The sequence below is a fragment of the Lissotriton helveticus genome, chromosome 1_1, assembly GCF_964261635.1.
Source record: "Lissotriton helveticus chromosome 1_1, aLisHel1.1, whole genome shotgun sequence".
In the NCBI taxonomy this organism is placed as follows: domain Eukaryota; kingdom Metazoa; phylum Chordata; class Amphibia; order Caudata; family Salamandridae; genus Lissotriton; species Lissotriton helveticus.
The window spans coordinates 706084091-706106774 of NC_136057.1; the positions used below are offsets into that span (position 1 = coordinate 706084091).

The 22684-nt window shown below is 43.4% G+C and overlaps 1 protein-coding gene across 1 annotated transcript in view; it reads right to left on the bottom strand.

Moving 5' to 3' along the window:
• The window catches only part of PTPRQ (protein tyrosine phosphatase receptor type Q), a 1500794-nt gene that overhangs the window by 100347 nt on the left and 1377763 nt on the right, over positions 1–22684 (bottom strand). The window contains exons 57-59 of the mRNA XM_078647981.1: positions 20542–20618; positions 1885–2019; positions 1670–1795 (exon numbers count right to left, since the gene is read on the bottom strand). Coding sequence (XP_078504107.1) covers positions 1670–1795; positions 1885–2019; positions 20542–20618 — 338 coding nt within the window. The remainder of the gene's footprint in view (positions 1–1669; positions 1796–1884; positions 2020–20541; positions 20619–22684) is intronic.

Sequence of the window (22684 nt, forward strand, 5' to 3'; positions counted from 1 at the left end):
AGAGCGACGAAGATGGTAGAATTGGACTCTCTTCCTTAGATAGGGGGCTCCACAGCCATGTAAGGTCTTGAAAGCCAATACAAGGGCCGTAAACTGTGTCCGCTTGCGGATCGGTAGCCAGTGGAGAGAGTTCAAATGAGCAGACACCCAAGTCCTGGGGCCAAGAGATAGACTAGCCCTAGCCGCAGCATTCTGCACCACCTGGAGGAGGGTAAGCAGATACTCTGGGAGGCCAAGATACAGAATATTCACATAATCCAGCCTGGAGCCAATCAGGGCTTGGACAACAGTTTTCCTGTGTGGGATCTGAAGTAGAGGCAGAAATTGTTTAAGCATTTTCAAAAAGCCAAAGCACTGACCGGCCACAGGCTGAACCTGTAGCTTCATGCTCAGGGAGTTGTCCAATTTTACACCTAGATTTTTTTATGGACAACACCGCTTTAGCCCAAGGGTGCATATCCGGAGGTCACCACCTCTGCCAAAAGTGTTTCATGTAGTACTCCTGGAACATGGAGATAATTAATACTTTATCACTTGTAATAATATCCTGTGTGTCTTGAATTTGATGTGATTCATTGTGATATGATGATATAATTCTTTGCTGACTGCACCTTTAATTTTAAATCCAGAATGTATCCGATATTCTCAATATCCTCAAAATGTGTCAGCTAAGTTTGGTGAACGCCGTCCCATAATTATTTTTGAGCAGCATTTCGGTAGATATAAGCTGATTCATTAGAAACTCTTGGATTCATACATCAATATGGTTAAGTATAGGGCACGGAAGCTCACTGTCTATCATTAGTAGAGATGCTCGTATCAAAATTTGACCTATCCTTCTTACCCGTAGTAACTACATATTACTTACTTCTTATTACAGCCTTTAAGCAATCCCATACAGTAGTAGGAGAAGCTGAGTATCTATTAATTGAAATCCGAAATCACTTTTGTCATATCAGCTTAGTAAAGGAGATCTGTTAATATATTTTCTATCAGAGGTCCTACATCCATGAGTTGGGGGATTGAATTTATCTTCCTGATATATGTAACATTAATGGGTTATGACCCGTTACTAGCTACTGGTGTAGCTGAATGGAATTGTATAAAGAGAAACTTTGTGACACTAAAAACACATCTATCCTCGAGTGCCATTTATGTAAGGCCGAGTAAAAGGCAAATCCGAGGTATGTGGGGCAGCAATTTTGCCAGAAATCTATTAATCTTCATAAAGACTTAAGGTTAAGAAAGGCTGCTCAGGGCTATTGCATGCAATGGCCAGAAGCTGGACCCATATAATCCTGGTGTGTTCAACAGGAAGATTAATGTCACCGCATACTCATGCTTTTACATGATACATCATTTACAATCTTTTAGCACTTAAGAAAAGATAAAAACTTGTTTGCTTTAATTGTAAATTTGTTTACTTACCACTATTATCTTTTACACATTTTATTATAACAATCTTTTCTTATTATTTTAAGTCTCTATTACATACAGTGAAAGTCTTAAAACAGATATAGGCTTTATGACCCTTTGTGGATATGCAGTTCAATGTTACAGTCAAAGGAATCACACGAAAGAAAATCTGAACGGGCCATTGGCTCCAAAATACATTTATATTGCTCTCAACATGCTGCCACTTTTGTTGCAAATTACGGATACAATTTACCTTTTCAACCTTTAGTTCTCTGACTGTCCAGTCCAGCTGAACATCTTCAGAAAGTTTAGTCATCACAATATCACCAAATACTGTCACCGGTTTATTGTCTTCAGGCCAGTACTGATGGCATCTTATCTGAAGTTTGAAGTAGAGAAGTTTTGTTAACAATAAATAGAAAGCTATGACATATATTGAATATTTTGAGATTTGTTCTAACTACTTACTCTTCCCTTTTCAAAACATTGTGACAGCATGACTATGGTTTTTGCTTTTGTCTCCCAAACCATTCTCCAGAAATCTCCCACTGTTCCAGACAAAGGTCCTTGGGTAGCAATAAATTCATTTGGACAAATGTATCCCTAGAAGGAACACGATAAAATGTCAGTGGGAAGTATTGAGAAAATATAGAGTGTGCAACATGCTTCTCAATCAAGATGACAAAATGTTAGGTAGCCCATTAACATACTTAGGATTTAATTATAATCCAAAATAGTTGCTCAATCACAATAAGAAATCATGTAAAGTTGAGCAGGTGTTTAATCTTAAAATGTGTCATTCTCTTCCGCTTTAAGCACATTCATTAATGTTATCTCGCTTTGCAATACAGACATGGAAATATGAAATATATTACACTTTTTTACATTATGTGGCACCCAACCAAGAAAGGATACTCCCTATACTAAACATATATTGTAAAATGAGAATATACAATTTTCATATTGGCATCTGAAAATTGGTGGAGCATTCTCCAGTCACACCACTGAGAAAACCATTGGGGATTCAACCCTAAACTCATAAAGACATCACTGGAGTCACTTTATATTGAACATATATTATACCTCTACAACCAATCAGATTTATCAAATATATTCAAAGCATGTACTTAATAAGTTTAGCATTCTTTAGGAAATTGTTTTGTCAATCTTGGCCTTGTCAATTTGTACACTAAATAGTCCATTAAGGTAATTGCAGTATGTAATCATTCGTTTTATTTTTCAATAATCTGCAATATTCATGCTGAAAGTACTTATGAACTTTTTGGGTATCAGAAAACTCGATTTCTACTATTGTTTTTGAGAGGCAATATGTTTTAGAGGTTGATTGGCTATGATATTCCTTGACAAGATTTTAGGGAACCAATGAAGCCTGGCATAGGGCACTCTATTTCTGCATTCGTATATGTTGTCAATAAAGGTCTGACTAAAATTGTGTAGGTGTTTTTTAAGGTATGGAGTAATATTTAGAAAACAATCTGATATTATGCAACATACGTGCTACAACCTCTTTTTGACAATCCATGTCCATCAATTTCCCAGGGCAGCAAAATGATTCAGTCGTAAAAAAAGAAAAAAAACAAGCCCATCCATGGGAGAAATAGTTTATACCAGTGACATGGCCGGTATCGCCTTCTAAATACTAATGTTATACAGAATTTCAAGTTTTACCTTTAGGATCATTTTCAAATACAGCATGTCATTACATCTGTTTGCAGAGGGGAGGCTATTTTCAGGTTGTCAGTGACATTCTCCATTATTAGCTAGTGGAAGAATTATTTTAACAGATAATAATTCCATATGGGCAATTCAGTTTTTGTTATGCTTTGGTTTGACATTTTACCTTCCTGGAAATTTTAAATGCATTCTTGGTCTACATGTTTGTCCTTACATTTGAATTTTCCCTAGCATTTTTAATCATTTTAAAAGTGGGAAAAGGATTGTCAAGACTGTCGGTCAGATAGTTCCTGGGCAGCTAGGGGTACTGGGACCAAACTGTAACAGCTGTGTTCTCTCACTACTGGTGTCCTGGTGCCATTTCACTGCAGAGGACTTAAATGGCAATCCAATAGCACTTTTTAGCACTTGATTCCAAGTGTGGTGGAGTAGAGCACTCGAAAGTTCACTCAGGGGAGGTAAAGACTCAGATAAGCCATTAATAACATCTAATGGATTGCTGTCCAGTTAGTTATTTTACTTCTGAAAAGAATACGTACTTCACTACATGCACTTCTAAATACTACACACACATTTACAAATATATATACACACTGGCAGGAGAAAATGCATATGCATATGCTGACACACTTAAAGAGCCTCAAAATCAAAAGAGGGTATAACCCCCTCAATCTTCCCCATACCTCCAGTAATGGAGGCAGTGTGAACAGTCTGTGCATGAGCAAGCTCTGTAATAAGTGTAACTTTAGAGGAAAGACTCATGCAATGCCTAATATTGAACACTGAAATCTTTCTTTAATTAATAACTGTAAATATACCACATAGTGTTGAATATCTTTAAAAGGTGATACCATCCTGAAATGTTTTATTATTGATTGCATTGTCTTTTCATCTTATAATTCTGCCATAAATCATTGTGGTGACACCCTGACAATAATATGCCTGACTTATATTAATCACACCTACATTGTTGTGTTAGGCTTATGGGTGGCATTATGGTTTTAGAGTACTTCCATTGACGCTCCGCCCACGCATGGTTAATTCCCCGCCTATGTGGGAGAATTAATCAGTGGGCGGAGTACTGACGGCTCCCGGTCGTCATGAGCACACGCCCACCGTGATTTATGATGGCCGGGAGCCGTCATAAGTACCTGAGTGCCATGCCCAACCCCGCGCCCCCTTACACCGCGGCCAAACTCGCACCGCGGCGAAGGGGTTAATAGCTCACGACAAAAGTCTCTGAATAAATATGTACACACCTTGAGAATATCAATACCTGAGAGGAAGCTTTCCATATGGCACCATCGGAGGAGTTGCAACATAATTGAGTTTCTTTATCTCTCTCACTCTTTCCCATTCTCCCATAGCCATTCATGGTGCTTACTTGATGAATCATGACATTCATGATGGCAAAAGGAAGGGTTATGATTTACATTGAATTCAAAGCTATTTGGTCTGTGATATTCCACACTTTATATGCCACTTCAGGCTCTCCCAGGGGTTCAGTAATGCTGTCACTCCGTGAGCACTGTTGCTCCCAGGACAAACTATGGACACCTCAGCAGAGGACACCACACACATCTAGGCCTAGTCAGGGCCCAGGGGGGACACACTGAACAACAGGCTCACTGGTGGAGTTTTAAGGAATATTTGGCACAATTAGATTTTCCTTGGCCTATAGTATTGGCCCACTGGGTTACCTGAAAATGAGCTGGCTAAATAAAGTCAGATTGCTCTTGCCCCAATGAGCCAAATTTGACGAGGCAAGTTGCATTTTCTCCTGATGGAATGCTGTAGCCACCAGGAGTAATTATTCCAGACCTCCTGGCTTCTTACAAGCTGTTTCCTTTGCAGTGCTCTCCCTAAAATGAGCACCTGTCCTCCTTCCCTCTAGCTCTTCACAGCCTGATGATTAAGCTTCTTGCCCCCAGTACCCAGAACCTGCTCCTCTTTCTGGCCTTTTAGTATTGATCCTTGAGACTCAGAAGCACCCCATGACAATTGAGACGGATGGTCCTCCCTGCCTGCTGTTCCCAGGCCCCATAACCTCCTCACCACTTGCAGGGCCCTTGTGTGTCAAGCAGGTTTCAGGTGGTTCCCATTTGGGGGTCACCCCTACAAAAGCAGTCCACAGAAGTTCCAGGAAAACCCTCTCCTACGGGGTTCCCAGCAAGCCCACCCCACTACTGTTCCCTGGAGGGAGTTAGGAGGCCAGTGCCACCGGTCCTGCCACAGTCCACTATGTCCCACTCCATATATGGATAATTCCATAAGAGCACCATCCAAACTTGGCAGTACAGATGCTATTGGTTCTCTCTGGGTCTTCTGTCAGGGAATGAGCAGTAAACACCTCGTCTCTTGGACTGCATTGTATGGCTGTTGCATCATTTTTTTCATTGGACCGCATAATGTAAACGTTGTTTGTTGTGAGTTGCCTTGGTTGCAAAGCCTCCTCCCCAGAGTTCCAGGTCCTTGCTGCTCAGACCATTCCTTCAACTGACACTCATACAACCACAAACACGTTCATCATTCTAATGATCTCACACACTGGCTGAGCAGCAGGGACCTGGAACTCTGGGAAGGATGCATAGGAACCAAGGCAAGGGACAACACATATCCCCCTCTTAAGGAAGCAATAATAAATATAAATGAAACAATCAACACGTCCAATAAGTATTCCTTCTTAACAACCATCAAAGCAAAAGGATTAAAGATGCCACAACACTGCTTCACTATTTGTATTGAGCACACCACCACAAAATAGTTTTAGAGAAAATAATTGCTTGACTGCATTCAATCCCAAGACATTCCACAGAACTCGGTGCAGGACCTCAAGTTCCAGAATCCTTTGAGTGGTGTCCATTTTGCGTAGATCCCAGTTTAAAGGAAGACTACACCGAATGGGAAGTACTCTCTGTTTCTCAGGGAGGAGGTTCCACACTCTGCGGCGCCTGCCAATTCCCTGAAACATTCCTTGTTTTTAGAGTGAGTGCTGATCCTGTTGTAGTGTCGAGACAAAAAGGAAAAGAGTATTGTTGTATAACTGAGAGAGCAAAGATTCTAAAGTGAAAAAAGAACCAAGAACTACAGGCATGAGAAGTGAGTTTGCAAAGGAGCACTTATCATTGGGATAGTGAGTGAGGCATTTGTTGCTAATCACAAGATAACCCTTGTTTGGCTATACACAGTAAAATGTGGTTCATGAGAAAGGAAAGGCGATTCAAGTAGCAGGGCGAGAGGAGAGGGAACGATTGAGAAAATCAGATACTGTTGAGAATAATAATTATGCAGGTTATAGAGTTATGAAGATAACCTGTATAATAATGATATTCCATGTCTTTTCAGATCTCCTTCCCTGCTGAGCTTAAACCCTAAAGGACCGACCCCCTACTTGGCCACCTGAATTATCTGTAGTCATTAGGATGAGAGCTGGTAGTGCCTGGAAGAAGGCCATTCTGAGAATAGAGCCACATCTGAGGACAACATCCAACCTGATATCTTCCTTTCGCAGGGGTTTTCAAGTTAATGTAGATAGTTCCAGAAAGTGGTCACTGTTGCCAAATCTAAACATGACACACCATGTCACAGTCCACTATGTCCCATTCCATAGTTACACATTTGTCCCAGCCCTCCTGGACAGCATTCTGGGATTTTCAATAACACAACTTCAGGGGGAGGATGATCACCGTTCTCTGAGAGTTTTAAGGCCACCCCGCTCTCTAATGAATGAACAATTCCTTTCCCAAAACGTCAAAGGGGCCTCCTCGACATAGTAGAGAGAGAGATCCTGCTCTTATTATTATTGTTTCTCTGGGAAGGGCATGCCCATGCTTGCTAGGCAGTGTAAACGCAATTACGCAGATTCTACCTCTACAATCTTCCTATTCCAGGACAGGTCAAACCTCCTCTGGAAGAGCCTATTGTGTGGGGAAGTGTTTGATCTGCCTGCTGTCCTCATGCTGCCAGGGAGTGTAATTAACTTGTCCAGCAGGGAAGTTCAAAACCCTAACCTGACCCCGGGCAATATAATCAAAACCCAAAGCACATTAAGGACTACAAATATGCCTAAATTAACATTATATTCGGGCTGGACATTTGTGTACTTATGGAAGCTCATGTAAAACTCCTCACTGTTTGGACAATACCAAGTTGTTATGTTGGTGCAGATGTTGTCTACAGTGTGTATACAGTGAATCGCACTACAGACTCACACTAGAGCCAAAAGGATATGGGACCATTAACAACTGAAGGTCCCTTCTGTGACAGGCTGAATGTGTGCACATAAAAGGCCGAGTTAGACATGTGAGATAGAGGAAACACAAAATAATTCCCGTCAGCCAGGATTGCAGCAGGGTAAAGCAGTAGGTTAATTACCGGCATGGTAACCTCAACCAAAGAGTGACTACATAGACATGTCTCCTGCGTTTTCCTAAGGCGCAGCACCCTTCGGGCCTTATTTATGAAGGCCTGCGTCACTTATGCACCGCCGTTGCATCACTTTTAGTGACAAAGAGTGAAACAACGGCGGCGTAAATAATGCGCAATGTTGCACCATATTTACAATGCGATGCAGCTAGGGATAATGGTGACACAGTCCCTTTCACGTGGGGGAAGGTACTGGAGTTGCGTCATGCTTCCGACACAACTCCAGGAATGTGCCAACACATACGTCAGTAATACTGACATATCTGTCATTACTTGCGATATGATGCGTCATACGCTAAATATGATGCATCCAGCATGTTGCAAGGAGGGCGCACTGAGACGTGTTGCATTGCTACTTTCACACAGCAATGCAACACTTCTCATAAATGAGGCCCTTAATGTTTTAGGGAGCTGATACGTGTTTCCTTCAATGAGGAAAGTATGCAATCATGTGTGTTTTTAATTGTTGCGTTTGTTCACTTACAATGCATCTGACTGACATGTAGAGGACATCTAGTACCTTATACCCAACTTCATACAAGGTAAGACCTGTCCTGACGAAAGCCCAGGATCCTTAGAGACTGCTTACACCAGGGCTGAGACATGTCAACCAGAAAAGAGTAGGGTGTAAAGCTTATTAAGCACCGTGAAGCACCCAAAAAATAAGTTTTTACCCATGCCTAGGACACCAATAATAAAGGAATACCAGGTTTTCCTAAGGTATTTTTATATAACTAGTCCCCATCAGTTAATATCCTTAAGTGCTTCCTGGAATACGGTCAAGCCCTTCCTGGTTTTTATGCACCAGGATGATGAAACATGCCGCTAATAGAGTGGGTCAGGGTCTTAAAAAGAAATTAGGATTCCTGATAGAAATGTTCAATCCCTACGCTCGTTCTTGAGATAGACAGAGCTGTAGGCTACCTGTGTTAGTAGTATTTACACAGGTGTGCTATACGAGTGGGATCTTGTGGGTGGCTTTAGTTAGACAGTAGCTTCACTCTTTCAGCCCCCACACAAGTGCGCATATTTCGTGCAACCAGATATCCCTCTTACCCGATCTGTACATGGGGCGTATCATACTAGTTTCAGTGTGCAAACAACCTCAAAGTGGAGTGAACTTGAATTTCTTACAATTTCTTGTGAGCAATTTTATTGGGCAAGATTCAGCACATTGTCTAGCTCCTCTAGAGGTTGAATAAATGACAACATTTCACATTTTCCAAACTTCTGGGAATGTTCCCCTTCTACTCCCTACCACCCCTAGCTCGTCCGGGCAGGTGTGCAGGCACCGGCTCTCTCTCTAAACAGAAATTAATTGATATCAAATACAAAATGAGAACAAAAAATGTTTGAGTATTCGCCTTTATTCATTTCTGTCAACTTCATGATGTCTATGGGTACCTACCGCAAATGTAAGTCAAGGCTAGGCATTTTTTGCACCCAATATTAGCATAGAGGCATGAATAACTGAGGAGATATTGCATGGCAAACAAGCTCATAACTGTTCAACATGGAAATTTGGTTTAGGAAATGAATTTTTTTCTGTGAGGTGTTTCTAGTTTTTTTTCTCCATTTAATGCCCCGATTTTTCAAGTTATGAGCACTGTCATTCAGTCTCACAGTTCATATGCCCGGCCCCTAAAACATGGGTAGCAAATTGATTATGCTCAATTGGCTTTTTAACCTTACAGAAAGGCCATGGTAAATTATTGAAGAAAATGTACCAGTGGCATGAAAGTTATATTTCACAAGTGGGCTATAGTGTATATCACATAGCTATGACTAAACGATATAGCTTTAGAGAACACGACTGTGACTTACCTAGCTGTAGTTTTGAAACTACATGCAGGAACTCGTGTCAGAGAAAAGTGCTCTACCATGAAGGAAAACTACCATTATACATTAGATAAGTCGCCACTAAGTATACTCTGTATTTCCACAAGACAAACCCCCAGATTCATCAAGAACTCATTTTGCTATTCCTTAATAGCGAAAAATACCAATTCGCTATTAAGGAATAGCAAAATGCTATTCATCAAGAAATCACTCATAAACTAGCGATTTCTAATAATTCCTTAATTGCGACTCGCAAATTGCGAGTCGCAATTAGGGAATCTCTTCCCATTCATTAGGAATGAATGGGAAGACAATCTCAATTTGCTAATCGCAATTAGCGATTCGCAAATTGAGATTGCGATTTCAAGGGTGCAGGCGTGTCCAAAGGACACCCTGTTGCACCCCTGAAATTGATGTGTGCACATATGTTGCGCACACACATGTCCTCAGGGCATGTGTGTTCGCAACATGAAACTTTGAAAAATGCACTTTAGTGCATTTTTCAAAGTTTTTGCAAATTACCACGAAGTTGTACTTCATGGTAATTTGCTTGCCCTAATAGCGAATTCGCTATTTTTTTTTTTCACTTTCATGCATTGCATTTAAGGAATCTCAATTTGAGATTCCTAAAATGCAAAGAATCGCAATTTAGCGAATTCTTAATTAGCGATTTTTGCATTTGGGATGATGCATCCCAAATGCAAAAATATCGGTCGCAAAGGGGCAGATTCTGAGAATCTGCCCCTTTGCGAGCGGATTTAAGCTATATGAATCTACCTGTGAGTGCCTAATTTTTAAAAGTGGGACATACTAAAAAATAGCTGTTTGCCACTGTATGGGAAAAACAACAGTTCCTTTGAATGGGCATAATAATGAATAAAAGATCATTTTCGCAATACAGCCTAGTAAAATATTAGAAACTAGCCTGAACTATATTTTCCACTTTTTATCAAAAATCTAATTTAGTAGTAAAAGTAGTATTTTTAATATCCACAGCAGAAAATTAACTTCAAGAAAGCGTCCTGTGTGCTAACTGACAGCCAAAAGGAATAAAACTACTTTTGCTGACTGTCTTCCTACAGTGACTATAATTAGCATTCAATTAGGTGTGAACTGTAGGCCTGCAAGAGAACCAAGAAGACTTGTACAGTGGAAACACTGAGGGGTATATTCACAAGAAGGTGTGATAACTACCGCAAGAGTAGCGTAACGCAACTCTCAACATCGCAGCCCATCGTGGGAAAATAACCCCTTGCCAACGTGCAATTCACAACAAGGCGGTAGCATGCGATAGACAACAGATAACGCGGCAAATGTCTGTGTGAAAATCAATGCCACGCCGCTAAAATGCGATGGGCAAACACAAAAAAAATGCGATGAGGCCAAACGCGGTATAAAAAATAGTGAAAAGCAGCCACAAGCCTGCAAATCCCATGCGTCTGGCGGTACCATGCACCATAAAAACCACAGAAAAAATACACCAGAAACAAGCCAAAGCGCGTAGCAACATGGGTGCACCCTGACCCAGTGCAGAGGCCAACTCGAACCTCCCCAACCCCCACAGACTACCAGCAAGCAACAACGGGCTCGGGGAAGGCCAAGGAGAAGAGGGGAAGGAAGACTGGGTGCAGACCTCAGAAAAACAAGACCAGCGTCATGGAGGTGACAGAACACTACCAGCAACTGACCCACTAGCAGACCACCTCGAGTGCAGTCGGAGTGCCGAGAAGGCCAACCCAGGAGGCCAATAGACGCTGGCATGACGTCACTACCTAAACCAGGCACCAACCCGCTGCTAACAGGAAGGCAGCAACGGCAACAGGGGGTAGCAGTCCAGTGCCCCCGGAGGAGTTGGAGGAACCCCAGGTCACAGTCATCAGTGTGGAGATGGTGCAAAGAGTAGGGAGTACGGACACAGCTAGAGAGGAACTGACATAACATCAACAGGGAGTGCCACAAACAGGCACTGGGTGTACGGGGAGAGATGGGCACAATCGCATACATGCACAATGAGGCGTAGCAAACTGCACACCCACAAACATCCAGGATCATGTTCCAGATCCCCTTGGCACACCACAGCACACCCAAATTGACGGCAACGTGGAACAATGCGCATAGCTGACACTGCAGAACAGAGGACACAACTGGCTCCGCACAGCACAGAACCACGCTCAGGGGCATGCCAATAGCAGTCACACACCCATGTTGGCTGTGCGTACGATGGCCCTGGCCACTCCCCTTATGAATTGAGTGGGTGACGACAAAGCTGCATGTCCAAACTCCAACCCGCTGCCTGCGGTGACATGTCTGCATCCGATGTACACAGCACAATGTAAAGTCTAGGGCCCAGGGCTCATATGCATATTACATGACCACAGGGACACATGCAGATATCATGAGGAACTGGCTATGGGCACCTGCGCCCGGCCCCTTTATTGGCAGGGCCACATGTACAGTGACGCCTGTGCTGGATGTGTGTGGGGTGAGCGTAAGCCATTCCGCACGGAATGTCTGGTGCTTGCAACCACTTGAACATTGGACACCAGTGCAACGGAAACAGAAAACACGTGCAATACATAGTCAACTACTGAACAACATGGAGTGAGCCTGAGAAAGTCCAGAGGACAGCCGACATGCAAACAGTGGTGTCCGTGAGTTGCAGTGCACTGGGCTTTGGACACTGGAGATGAGCGCGCTCATGTGAAGAAAAAGTCTCGGATTGTGTCCCACGATATATTACTGATGCAGATGCAGTGGTGTGTGTGAGACCTGCATCATCTTGCCCATCAACGTTTCAGGGCCCCCACACTGTTTGATGTGACATACCTGCGCAACCGCTCCACAGCACAAAACACAATCAGCAACGGACAATGTCCTGCGGTGCACTGAGTCACTGGCACCTGGAGTGCTGAGCAGGGTATCAGGCAGATGATGGCATCCACGACAGATCTGAGCAACTCCGTAAGTCTGTCAGGACCACCGTTTCGACTCTGACAGATGGCGCTTGGAGGTGGTCCTTGCGGTGGTGTCATGTGCCTCCTGCGGTGATGCGACGTCCCGGTCGGTCTGGACTCGCTTTGGTGTGTGAGCCCTGGTGGGACGCATTTTCACCCGGAGGCCAGAATGCGTCCCACCAGCACAAGACCACAGGGAAATGGCGTTGATGACCCCAAGGTCTACGCTTCAGGTGCCATCTAATGTTTCCGGAGAAGGGGTCCCGGACCTGACCAGTACGGAGTTAGTGGCCCCGGATGCACAGCGGCCGACACAGGCACCCAGCCACGGGACGGTGACTTGCAGTGCAGTCAGATGGGCCATGCGACCTGAGCGGATCACCATCAATGTCCGAGGTGTATGTTTCAGATTGTTTCGGTGGACAGTGGAAGGTGTCCTCCAGGGCAAAACGCCAAACGGTTTGATTTTATCAGAAAGCAGTAAATGGAGGAGTGAAATGCGACAGCCCCGTGGCCACCACCATTTCGGTATCAGCTACATGAGGATGAAAACTGTCCCCTAGTCTATAGGCTCAGACGCCATCACAGTTTGACCAGAGAGTGTCCATGAATGTCAGGGAACAGACTTAGTGGCACTGGGCTGAGTGGGGATGCAGTCTGCGATGAAGCCGGTACACTGATATGAACTCCGCCATTGCTGAATCATGACTCTGTGACCTACTGGAACGCAGTGTAGGCTGGAAGCAGCGGTCAGCAGTGGCCCACATCCATGTGTCATTGGCTCACGATGCACAGAGTTAGTGACAACAGGGCAGTTGTCGGTAGTGTATGAACACCTCCTTAACTATGATCCTTTTCTCTCCGCCAAGATGCAAGGCGTCATCCACTTACGTCTCTCCTTGCGTCCATGGAAGTGCCATCTGCCTTTGCATACTCGATGTTCAGTTCAAAATCTGTGGCCTATTCGAGCACAGACTAGGCCTTGAGCAGTGTAGGCCAGAGGGAGTGGTCAGCACGGGCCATTTACCGAGTGTCGGCGGCATAGGTTGGTGGCCCCACTGGCCTGCGTAGTTCAGGTACAGTGGCACCACGTGTTCGGTCACCTCCATGACTGTGACCCAGCTTTTGTTCAGACTGAGACACATCTTCCTCTCACTCCTCTCCTTGCGACCATCGGTGTGGACTCTGCCATTCTTGAATCACGACTAGGTACTGGATGTGGGACCTACTGGTCCGCAGGGTAGTCCTGGTCCCTCATCCATGGGCTCCCTTTTGTGGTGCAGGCTGTGGTCCGACTTTACACCATTTCACAGCAGGTGTAAATTTCCTGCTGCTAACGCACCTTATCACACGTTTTGTGTTCTTATCGCCAATCTGGCTGGTCATTGTGAATGTTCAGGTGTGGTGTTGTCACAGCTTTTGGCACGGGAACGCCTACTCTGCATCTCATTAGCGATAGTTACGGTGGTCCTCTGTGGCGATGTTTTTTTCTACTGCTATCGCAGGAAAACTGGTGCTGTGGGCTGTTAGCACCTGCTTGTGAATGGTGGGGTAAATTTATCAGGACTTTGACTGCGATAAAGTGCCGTTAATTCGGCGATAGCTCCTTGTGAATATGCCCCTAACTGTTTAGTTTTGATGGGCTATCTGTGAGAAGAAAAAAAACGAGTGGGATCAAAAAAGACCATCAGCAACAGCCTTCCTCAAGTGACAGAAATCTTTTTTTACATGTACAAAGGTCTCTCAGACATTTTTCTCTATCAACAGTAAGTGGGAAATCTGTTCCAAGATCCCGAAGAGAGGGGTTCCCTTATATATCAGAACTTCTGAGCTTGTACCATTTAAAGCGGGGGACTACAGGGTTGCTTGTAGAAAGGCGAAATAGAAAGTGCTGAAATAGGAGATAGAATTTTACTATCAAATCTGTTATTATTTGGCTTATGGGATTCTCCAATCAGTGACTTGTGTATAGAATAAGAATAATGTCTCACTACAAACTCCTCAGAACATAGCTCGAAGATCATCTGTATCCTATAGAAAAAGATCCAATTGTGGACTGCTTTTGAATTTGTGAGAATTCTTGCTAGAGAAAGACATGACATGGTGCAGAAGCCTGCTCTTGTGACCTAAAGCTGTAGGAGACAATAGGAGTGATACATAGCATCTACAAATATATGGGGATAGAATCATTTATGTTATTCTGGTGCAACAGGATTAGGCATCAAAGCTCCTCTAGGAAAGCGCAACTAAGCTGGCAAAGTGTTGCCATTCTGCCTCATCCCGAGATTTTTCACCTGGAATTTGAAGCTACTGAGGGACCACTGCAGAATAGTATCCAATCCCATGGACTATAGCTTCTAGCTTTGCCCCAGTGAAGGAAAACAAATACTAAAAGAGTGACTAAGTGCAAACATAGAATTTGGGACCAGGTTCATATGAATAATACCTCCAAGTGTCGAAACAGCCTAAATGGCTACGAAATCTGACCTTCTCCTGCTCAGAACACTTGGCACCTAAAATAAAGGATCTCAACCAATGACATATCCAACTTCAAGGGGCCCACGTTGTCTCTAACAACCTGCCTTGCTCTACTGATGTATTGAGAACAAGAAAAGTAAAGGTTCTGGTAAAAACAAATCTGCTTCTTGCTTTAAAAATGTCAACAAATCACATATATGGTTAATACAAACCATTTGTAATAATTGTTAGTGTCATTTTACTAATTCCATCTTTCTTTATTCTCTATATTGAATTTGACATTTTATTGTGTTGTGTTTTCAACTTGAATTATACTTTTCCTAGTTGAATTTAACTGATAATCCTCTGGGGTATTTGCTGTCATTGCTGCAATGCAGGGTCACACTGTTTTTGTTGAATTGTCCTTTTAATTAATCAGATTGTATTTATTAAACTGGTATGGTCACTCCCAAATGATCCATTTTCGGACACCCGGGTATAACTGTCTGCTTGTTGATTTCACCACATTGAGCTTCCGTGAGAATTCCAAGTATTTTATATTGGCCGTGTTAATTGATCTCATAACATTAGGAAGACCTAGAAAACAAAGAACTCCAATGTGGATATTGAGTATATATTTTAGAATGACGCATGAGTCTTTATCGGAGAGATATTAAGAAAAACTGCATGTGGAAGTCACATATAGTGTTGCAACGGAAAGAAGAACACAATATATTTAATCTACATGTAAATACAGCTTTATGTAACAGTTTGTACATCATATTTAGTTAACACAGGCTAGAATTTTAATTCCATATTTTACTCTGGACCTCGAATGAGGCAAATATTATTACAGTTTTGCATTGGAAATGCCTTTGGCGCTTTAAAAAATTGTGTGTGACTTGTGACAGGAGAAAGAACCTAGGGACAGATGTATGAATAAAGCATTTAGTGATTCCCTAATTGCCAATCACAAGGATTCGCAATTAGAGAATCGCAAGATGCATATGAAGGTGTATGTACACCTTTTGCGATTCCTAGTGGGTCGCAAATGATCTACCTCATGAATATCAGTGAAGTAGATTGCAATTTGCGACCCCCTAGGAATCGTAAAAATCACGGGGATGGTGGCCTGCTGAGATCAGCAGACCACCATGTCCGTGATTGCTTTTAAATAAAGCAATCTTTTTTTTTTTTGTAACGTAGCCTGTTTTCCTTAAAGTACAATGAGATGCTTCACAAAAAGAAAAATGTAAAGTTTACTTTTAGTTTTTTAAGAGCAACCTGCTCTTAAAAATGCTTTTATAAACATTCACAAAGGGAAAAGGGGCCCTTGGGGACCCCTTCCCATTTGCAAATGGGTTACCACCTACTTGAAGTAGGTGGGAAAAAGCGAATGCTTTGCGACCGCAATAGAGGTCACAAAACATTCACACATACCGATATAATTCGGTATTAGGAAGGGATGCCCTAAACATGCCCCTTCCTAATGCCGAATCGCAAACCCATTTCGCAATTCAGTAACAGGTTACTAAATTGCAAAATTATGTTTGCTACATCGGAAAAGCAATTATTGCGCCCGCAAACTACGAACGCAAAAAGGCTTGATATATCTGGCCTCAACATCCTAACCAAATAAAAGCGATGCCGTCAAAAGAACATCCACCTTTATTTCAATGAGGCTCATCTTTTTTAGCTCATTGTCTCCAATGCACTGCCTCTCTGTTTTGGGATACAAGCACTAAGATAGGAACTTGGACTACCACCTCCGACATTTGAAGCATTGGGGGGGCTGGATCATTGTGATTTTATGTGCGGTCTTTCTGGGCAACAACAATTTGTTTTGATTCAAGAACCTTAAGTATAAGTGAAAGGGGCATTTGATTTACTCATTGTGGAAATCACATTGAATAAAACAAAGGCTAAAGGACACTGCTTTCATTTTTTGCTCTCAGTGGTATGACATTTATATCAAGGAAGTCTCTTGCTTTGTTAAATTGTTCCAAGATAAATATGTTAACTAGTACCCATTTAACATATGTGTTTGATTGCACACCCACGCGCCTGCTACGTTTTATGTGTTTAGGACAGGTAAGGAGATGATATAAACTAACCAAATTCATGGATACTGCCCGTAATGAGATTTGTGATTGTACCGCTGAGGAGCCTAATGATTTCGGCCATCTGCTTCTGCTCTGCCCAAATTTAACATGAAGTCTTTCTTAAAGCGATATGGAGTTTATACTGTTGTACCTGTTCTTAACTTACTGTTTTAATTGAATTCACATCCTGTTGCTTTTGCTGTAGTCTTGTTTCCTTAACAAATAAGGTTTTATTGAGTAGCTGTTGTATTTTTGAATCTCTTTTGCAAAAATATTTGGTGTTATCAATGCATATGTTTGTTTACATAGACATGGTCGATTTAAATGCACTAAATATAAAGTACAATACAGTACTGAATCATTTTGATATTATGAATGCTAATTAGTGATCTTCCAGACTGGCATACAAAAGGGCCAACTTCCCCATTTTTAGGTTTCGCCCTGGCCATAGCACCTGCGAAGCAGGTGCTCCGCCCAGGCCGAAATCTTATGATCCTACAATATGGGGCTTAGTCCCACCTCTGTCATCCATTGGCTAGCTCCATAAATGGGGGCTAGCCATTGGAAGACATCAGTGTCAATCACTTTCTCCCGGTCAGAACGCGAATCGTGGGCGTTTCTGACTCTTTTTTTAAGTCCCGCCCCGTGAGGGGAGCCCTGCACCGTACCCGATCCCAGGCTCGCGCTGCTCCGGGGAGTGGCTACTCTGCACTGCCATGCACAGCACCTGATCCTCCAGGACCTACGCTTCCTTTTCTACGACCCCGCGGTGTGCGGGATCCGCATGTTGTTGCTTTCCTCTTGCCCCTTTAACTCCATTCTCTCTGCATTCGCTGCCCAAGAACTGCGCCTGCGGCACCATGTTCACGCAAATGGCCTCGGAAATGCGAGATGAGAATCAAGAGAACGTGCAGCCGGGCAAGAATGGGGCTACTCTGGGCGCCGCCGGCGGACGCGTTGTGCTGGGCGTGTTGCAGAATAACCGCGTGGCCAGGGTGCAGCCTCAGAGGAGCAGCCGGCAGCAGCAGCCCCAGCAGGTCAGTGTCAGTACTTCCTTGATTAAGAGATGTGTCCAGGCCCTACGGCCGCACTTTAGTCTACTTCGGGGTGCTGCAGAAGGCACCCTCTGTGCCATCGAAGGGTTGTCTGGAAGGCCGGGGTTATCTCGGTACTGAGCATTGTTCCCGTGCCAGCCATTCTCATTAATACGTCCAATTCCCCTCTCCTCTTAGAGTGTGTGTGTATGTATTTATATATTACAACCGGTGCGTGTAGCCAAGAAGCCAGTCCCGGTGTACGCTAGTTAGTGTAAAGCCAGGCGGGTGGTTCGATCCGTCTGACCTGGGTCTATTTCATGGGACTTGGCCCCATTCTGCGCTGTGCAGTCAGGCCGGGCGCACTGCTCCTGTACTTCAATTGACAACCAGCTGCTGCGTCGCTTTTGGCGGCCACTGCCTCTGACTTGCATTGTCCCCGGTCCTTCTGCGCTCACGAGCGGGGACTCTATAAACTGCTGGATCACGATCGCATCAGCAATCCTCTCTCATCATTGTAGGAAAGAGGAGTCTGCACACTTTCGATTCCGAAACTCTTGCACCCTGGGACGTTTTCCATATCCCCCACCTCAACGCACAGCAGTCAATTCCTTCCTTTAACTATAGAAACTTGCCACGCATGTGTTCCCATTCCGACTGGAAGCTGGCGACTATCTAGAAGGCACGGTCTAGGAAACTACTACTCATGTGACTATATTCCTACCTGCCAACCACATGCAGCGTTTTAAGAAGATAGCGTAACACCTGCTTGCACCGACTGGCTACAAATGCAATTCTTAAGCAGGTGCGTACGCTGCAGTAAGTACCTAAGAGCCTCAATTAGCCCAAATGTATTTACTCCGTCCCGCCCAAGAAACTGATCACACTACACGGATGGTAGTCATCGGCACCCAGAGTTGTCACTAATGCACTATAATCGTAACTAGAGCAATGCGCTCGTAACGATGGGAGAGAAAGCTCCTGCTCATCTGTAACAATAACCAGTTACTCAGAGTAGTGTGCTACTTGCTGTATAGCGCAACAACGCTTTGTCTGGTGTAGGAAGCGCTATATAAATGCAATTACTTCTCACGCAGCTACATCTGCAACTTTACATACAGCTTAAGCACCGTGTAGCATAACACGTTCAAATACAGTTATACAAGACCAGACGAGAGCACTACTCTGGCCATCGCGCACAATAGGTACACTTTCCATATCATCCATACTACATAATTGTACCCTTACTACCCAACACCCTTACAGCGAAGCACACTACAGGTCTCTCGAAACTGGTGCCTCGGAAGTACGAGCCACTAAGAGGCGCCTATATTTATTGGCATTGTAAATGACAATGCCATTTATTTATCTGTTTTCAAAAACAACACATAAATAAAACGTTTGTCATTTACAATCCCAATAGCTCTAACTTTTGCAAAGGCGAAACCGTTGCATTGTAAATGCTTGTTTTCTGTGTGTTTGCCATGACCTGGTTCCCTCGTGTAAGTCAATTAGGAGAAGTGTTGGGTAGGAGCTGTTATGCTTAATTTGCCCATCGGTACTCCAGGAACCCTTTGCTGCACCTTCACCCGGGCTTGCCCCTACTGTGCATGCCTTTGCCATGAACAGCAGAGGTTTGACCATAGGGCAGACCTTGTGCCCAACCCTCTACGGACAGCCAACTGTAGCTGAGTATGGACTTTGGATGTGCGAAGCACAGGGTTGGATGCAGGAACTGGCTTCATGAGACCCCTTGGGTCATGGCCAGCAGTGGGTTGGGCACAGGTCAGAGTTCACATAGTAAGAGAATTTTTGGTTTTGCTAATACATTTGACGCCATTTGATGAAACTTCCCAAAACTTCCCACCTGGCCAATCAGAATGCTCTATTTTTTAAATTTGCAATACTCCACAGAGTTCAGTGTAGTAACCGTCCTTATTTCACTATATTTCGACGTTTACATTTTTTTAAAAACGCAGTACCAAATACACAAAAAACACGCTTTCTAAGTAAATATCTAGCCTTCTGTCAAATTTGGAGTAATTCTGCTCGACTGTTTTTTCTAAAACGCTTCCTAAAATTCCTAAAGGAAATTGCATGGTGGTAATGTGTTTGGGACCCCCAGCTTGCTCTCGGTCCCTTCTTGAAGAGTCACCCTGAAACTTTCCAGGATGGAGCTGATGTAAATGAACTTTTTATTTGGAAAGTTTGGGGAAGATTTGTCAAATGATTACAAAACATAATAGCTAAGCAAATAACGCTCTTCCTATGAATACTCTTACCCCTAACTATAACTTCACAGAGATGACACAGTGCCTGGATACCCTCACAGGTGATTTGCCATGCTCTGCAAATTCTCATAACAATCACCACTATGTAATACATATGTGTGTGTGTGTGAGTGTGTGTGTGTGTGTGTGTGTGCGTGTGTGTGTGCGCGCGCGCGCGCGTGTGTGTGTGTGTGTGTGTGCGTGCGTGTGTGTGTGTGTGTGTGTGTGTAAGAGAGGGAGAACATCTGCTTTTCAAAATTCGAAAATGCTGCCCAATAACATTTCATGTCGTCCATTTGCATATCATTCAAGTATTTCTTACACTTAGTTTACTACAATTGAAACTTACAGATACGTAGCTTGCATTGATGTAGTCTGAACCAGGTACTCCCGCATCAGCCATTAGTTTCACTCTGTTGTTATTATCTGCAAAACAACAACTTCCACAGTTATTTTCTGTTTTTGCATTCATGCCAAGCTGTACTGAAGGGAGAAACTTTAAGGTATCATAAGTTTGAATTTGCTTCAGAGGAATGCTGTTCTGTGCACGTGCCAGGGAGGAAGCACATGAGTGATTACAAAAGAGCTAAGCTTGCATATCAGCCTCCTCGAAAAACGTGTTCCAAAAATAATGCCACTGATCTAATTTCAAGACTAGGCAGCAGTTAACTCTTAATCATAGTGACTCAGTGAGTGAATGAGGGAGTTCGTGAATGAGGGAGCTAGTGAAAGAGAGACTGAGCGAACAAGTATCGAGTGAACGGAGTGAGTGAGTGAGTGATTGCAATACCAATGAAATGCAACAAATGTTAATGAGGTAGTTTTTGGATGTGTTCTTCCTCCCAAAGTTACAAAGCTAGAAACTCAATTAAAATGCCTGAGCGATCGTCTCACCTGTTGGCAATTAAAATTCAGTGATTTCGCTACTTAGCTATCATGCAGCTGGGCAAAGAGTAAAATGCAGGTATTGTTTGATGTGGCTTTTTCAATGTGCTTTATTTCCTGCTAGTAGTATACAGTAGCATCCTAGGTGGCTTCATCTAAATGGCGAGGCTTGTCTTCTCTCGGTAGTTCCTACCGGCCAAATTGTGCTGTGTTTTGTGAATGTAGTCATTCACAGGCTATTGCTTTTAAAACTTGTGTCATTGTTGTAATGCTGGGCAGGTCAGTTTTTTGCAATTGTTTGCATCATGGGTCATTTCCTCTCGTCATACGCCTGGAGCAGTTGTAAGGAAGTGTCCATAGCCATGCCACTTGTTTGCACATACATTGCGTTGCTCTGTTCTCCTTCTGCGGTGCTTTGGTAGTTGTTAGTTGTTTATATGGGTGCTGCCTTGCAAGCCTTGTGTAGGTGTCTAACAGACACGAGGTAAATGCCGATTGGAAACAGTAATGTACTGAGATACAGTGGCATTTTAATTTGTACACCTGGATCTGTGGTGCAAGATCCGTTTTGCTTTACTAACTTGTTTGCTTTTCGCTGTGTTGTTTGTGTTGATCCATCTGTGCACAAGTGCATTGGTGTGATGATTGGGTTTTTACCTTGGAAGTCCTGTAGCCTTTAGCCCTTTCGGGACTGGTTTTAATAGTGCCCAATGGTTTTTAATGTGCAAGTTATAATTGCGCTTTTCTAAAAAACACAATTAATCTATATTATAGTTTTCTTCAGTGGTGTCTCAAGTGTGGGTGTGTCTCATAACTCATATGAGGTTGACTGTCTTGCTGGGCATGTAAGCATGACTGCAAAAGTGTGTACGTGTCTGCATATTGGGATGGCACTATAATCCTGTGTTTTCATGTGATCCTTGAGATTTCAATCAGGAGTTATTTGTGTGTTCTATGTGGTGTCAAGTTTTTCACAGCAGAAATATTTTTGGTGTGTCGCTATCCTTATGGTTGAGTGTTGCAAGTGTGTGGGTTTGTAAAGGTATCACTTTGCTATCATCTGGACGTTGTTGTATTACACATGGACTTTGCCATCAGACTGTTGACTACACCCTGTTATGTATACAAAACGTGCACAAGAGAGCTCTGGTGAACATGAGGGAAAGCTAACCATCATCGGGTGCCTCATATACGCATGGCGCCCATAGGTAGCAGATCACTTATAGATTCAGTAGTAGTCAATGAATGCTGACTCACTTTCTCCCAGCATGTCCGGATGGAGGCCCCTTTCATTCTATTTAGAACTGTTTGTAAATCCTGGTACAACTCTCTGATTTGATTACCTGTCTAAGTGGGCAAACCAGTTCCAGCAGGTAGACCTGTGAATTGGCTTGAACAACATCGACTCAAAGGAATGGCCAGCTGGGAACTCAAGGTTCCACACCTCTAATAGCAAATAGGGACAGCTCACCACAACTACAAACCCTGTGCATTGTGCTGGAGGAAGTGTGTGAGAAATTGGGTAGCTGGTTGGGGAGGTGAGGGGGGGTGACCTTTCTCAAGCAGCAGCCACAATGCATGTTAGGGTGGACCCCAATAAGTCACTA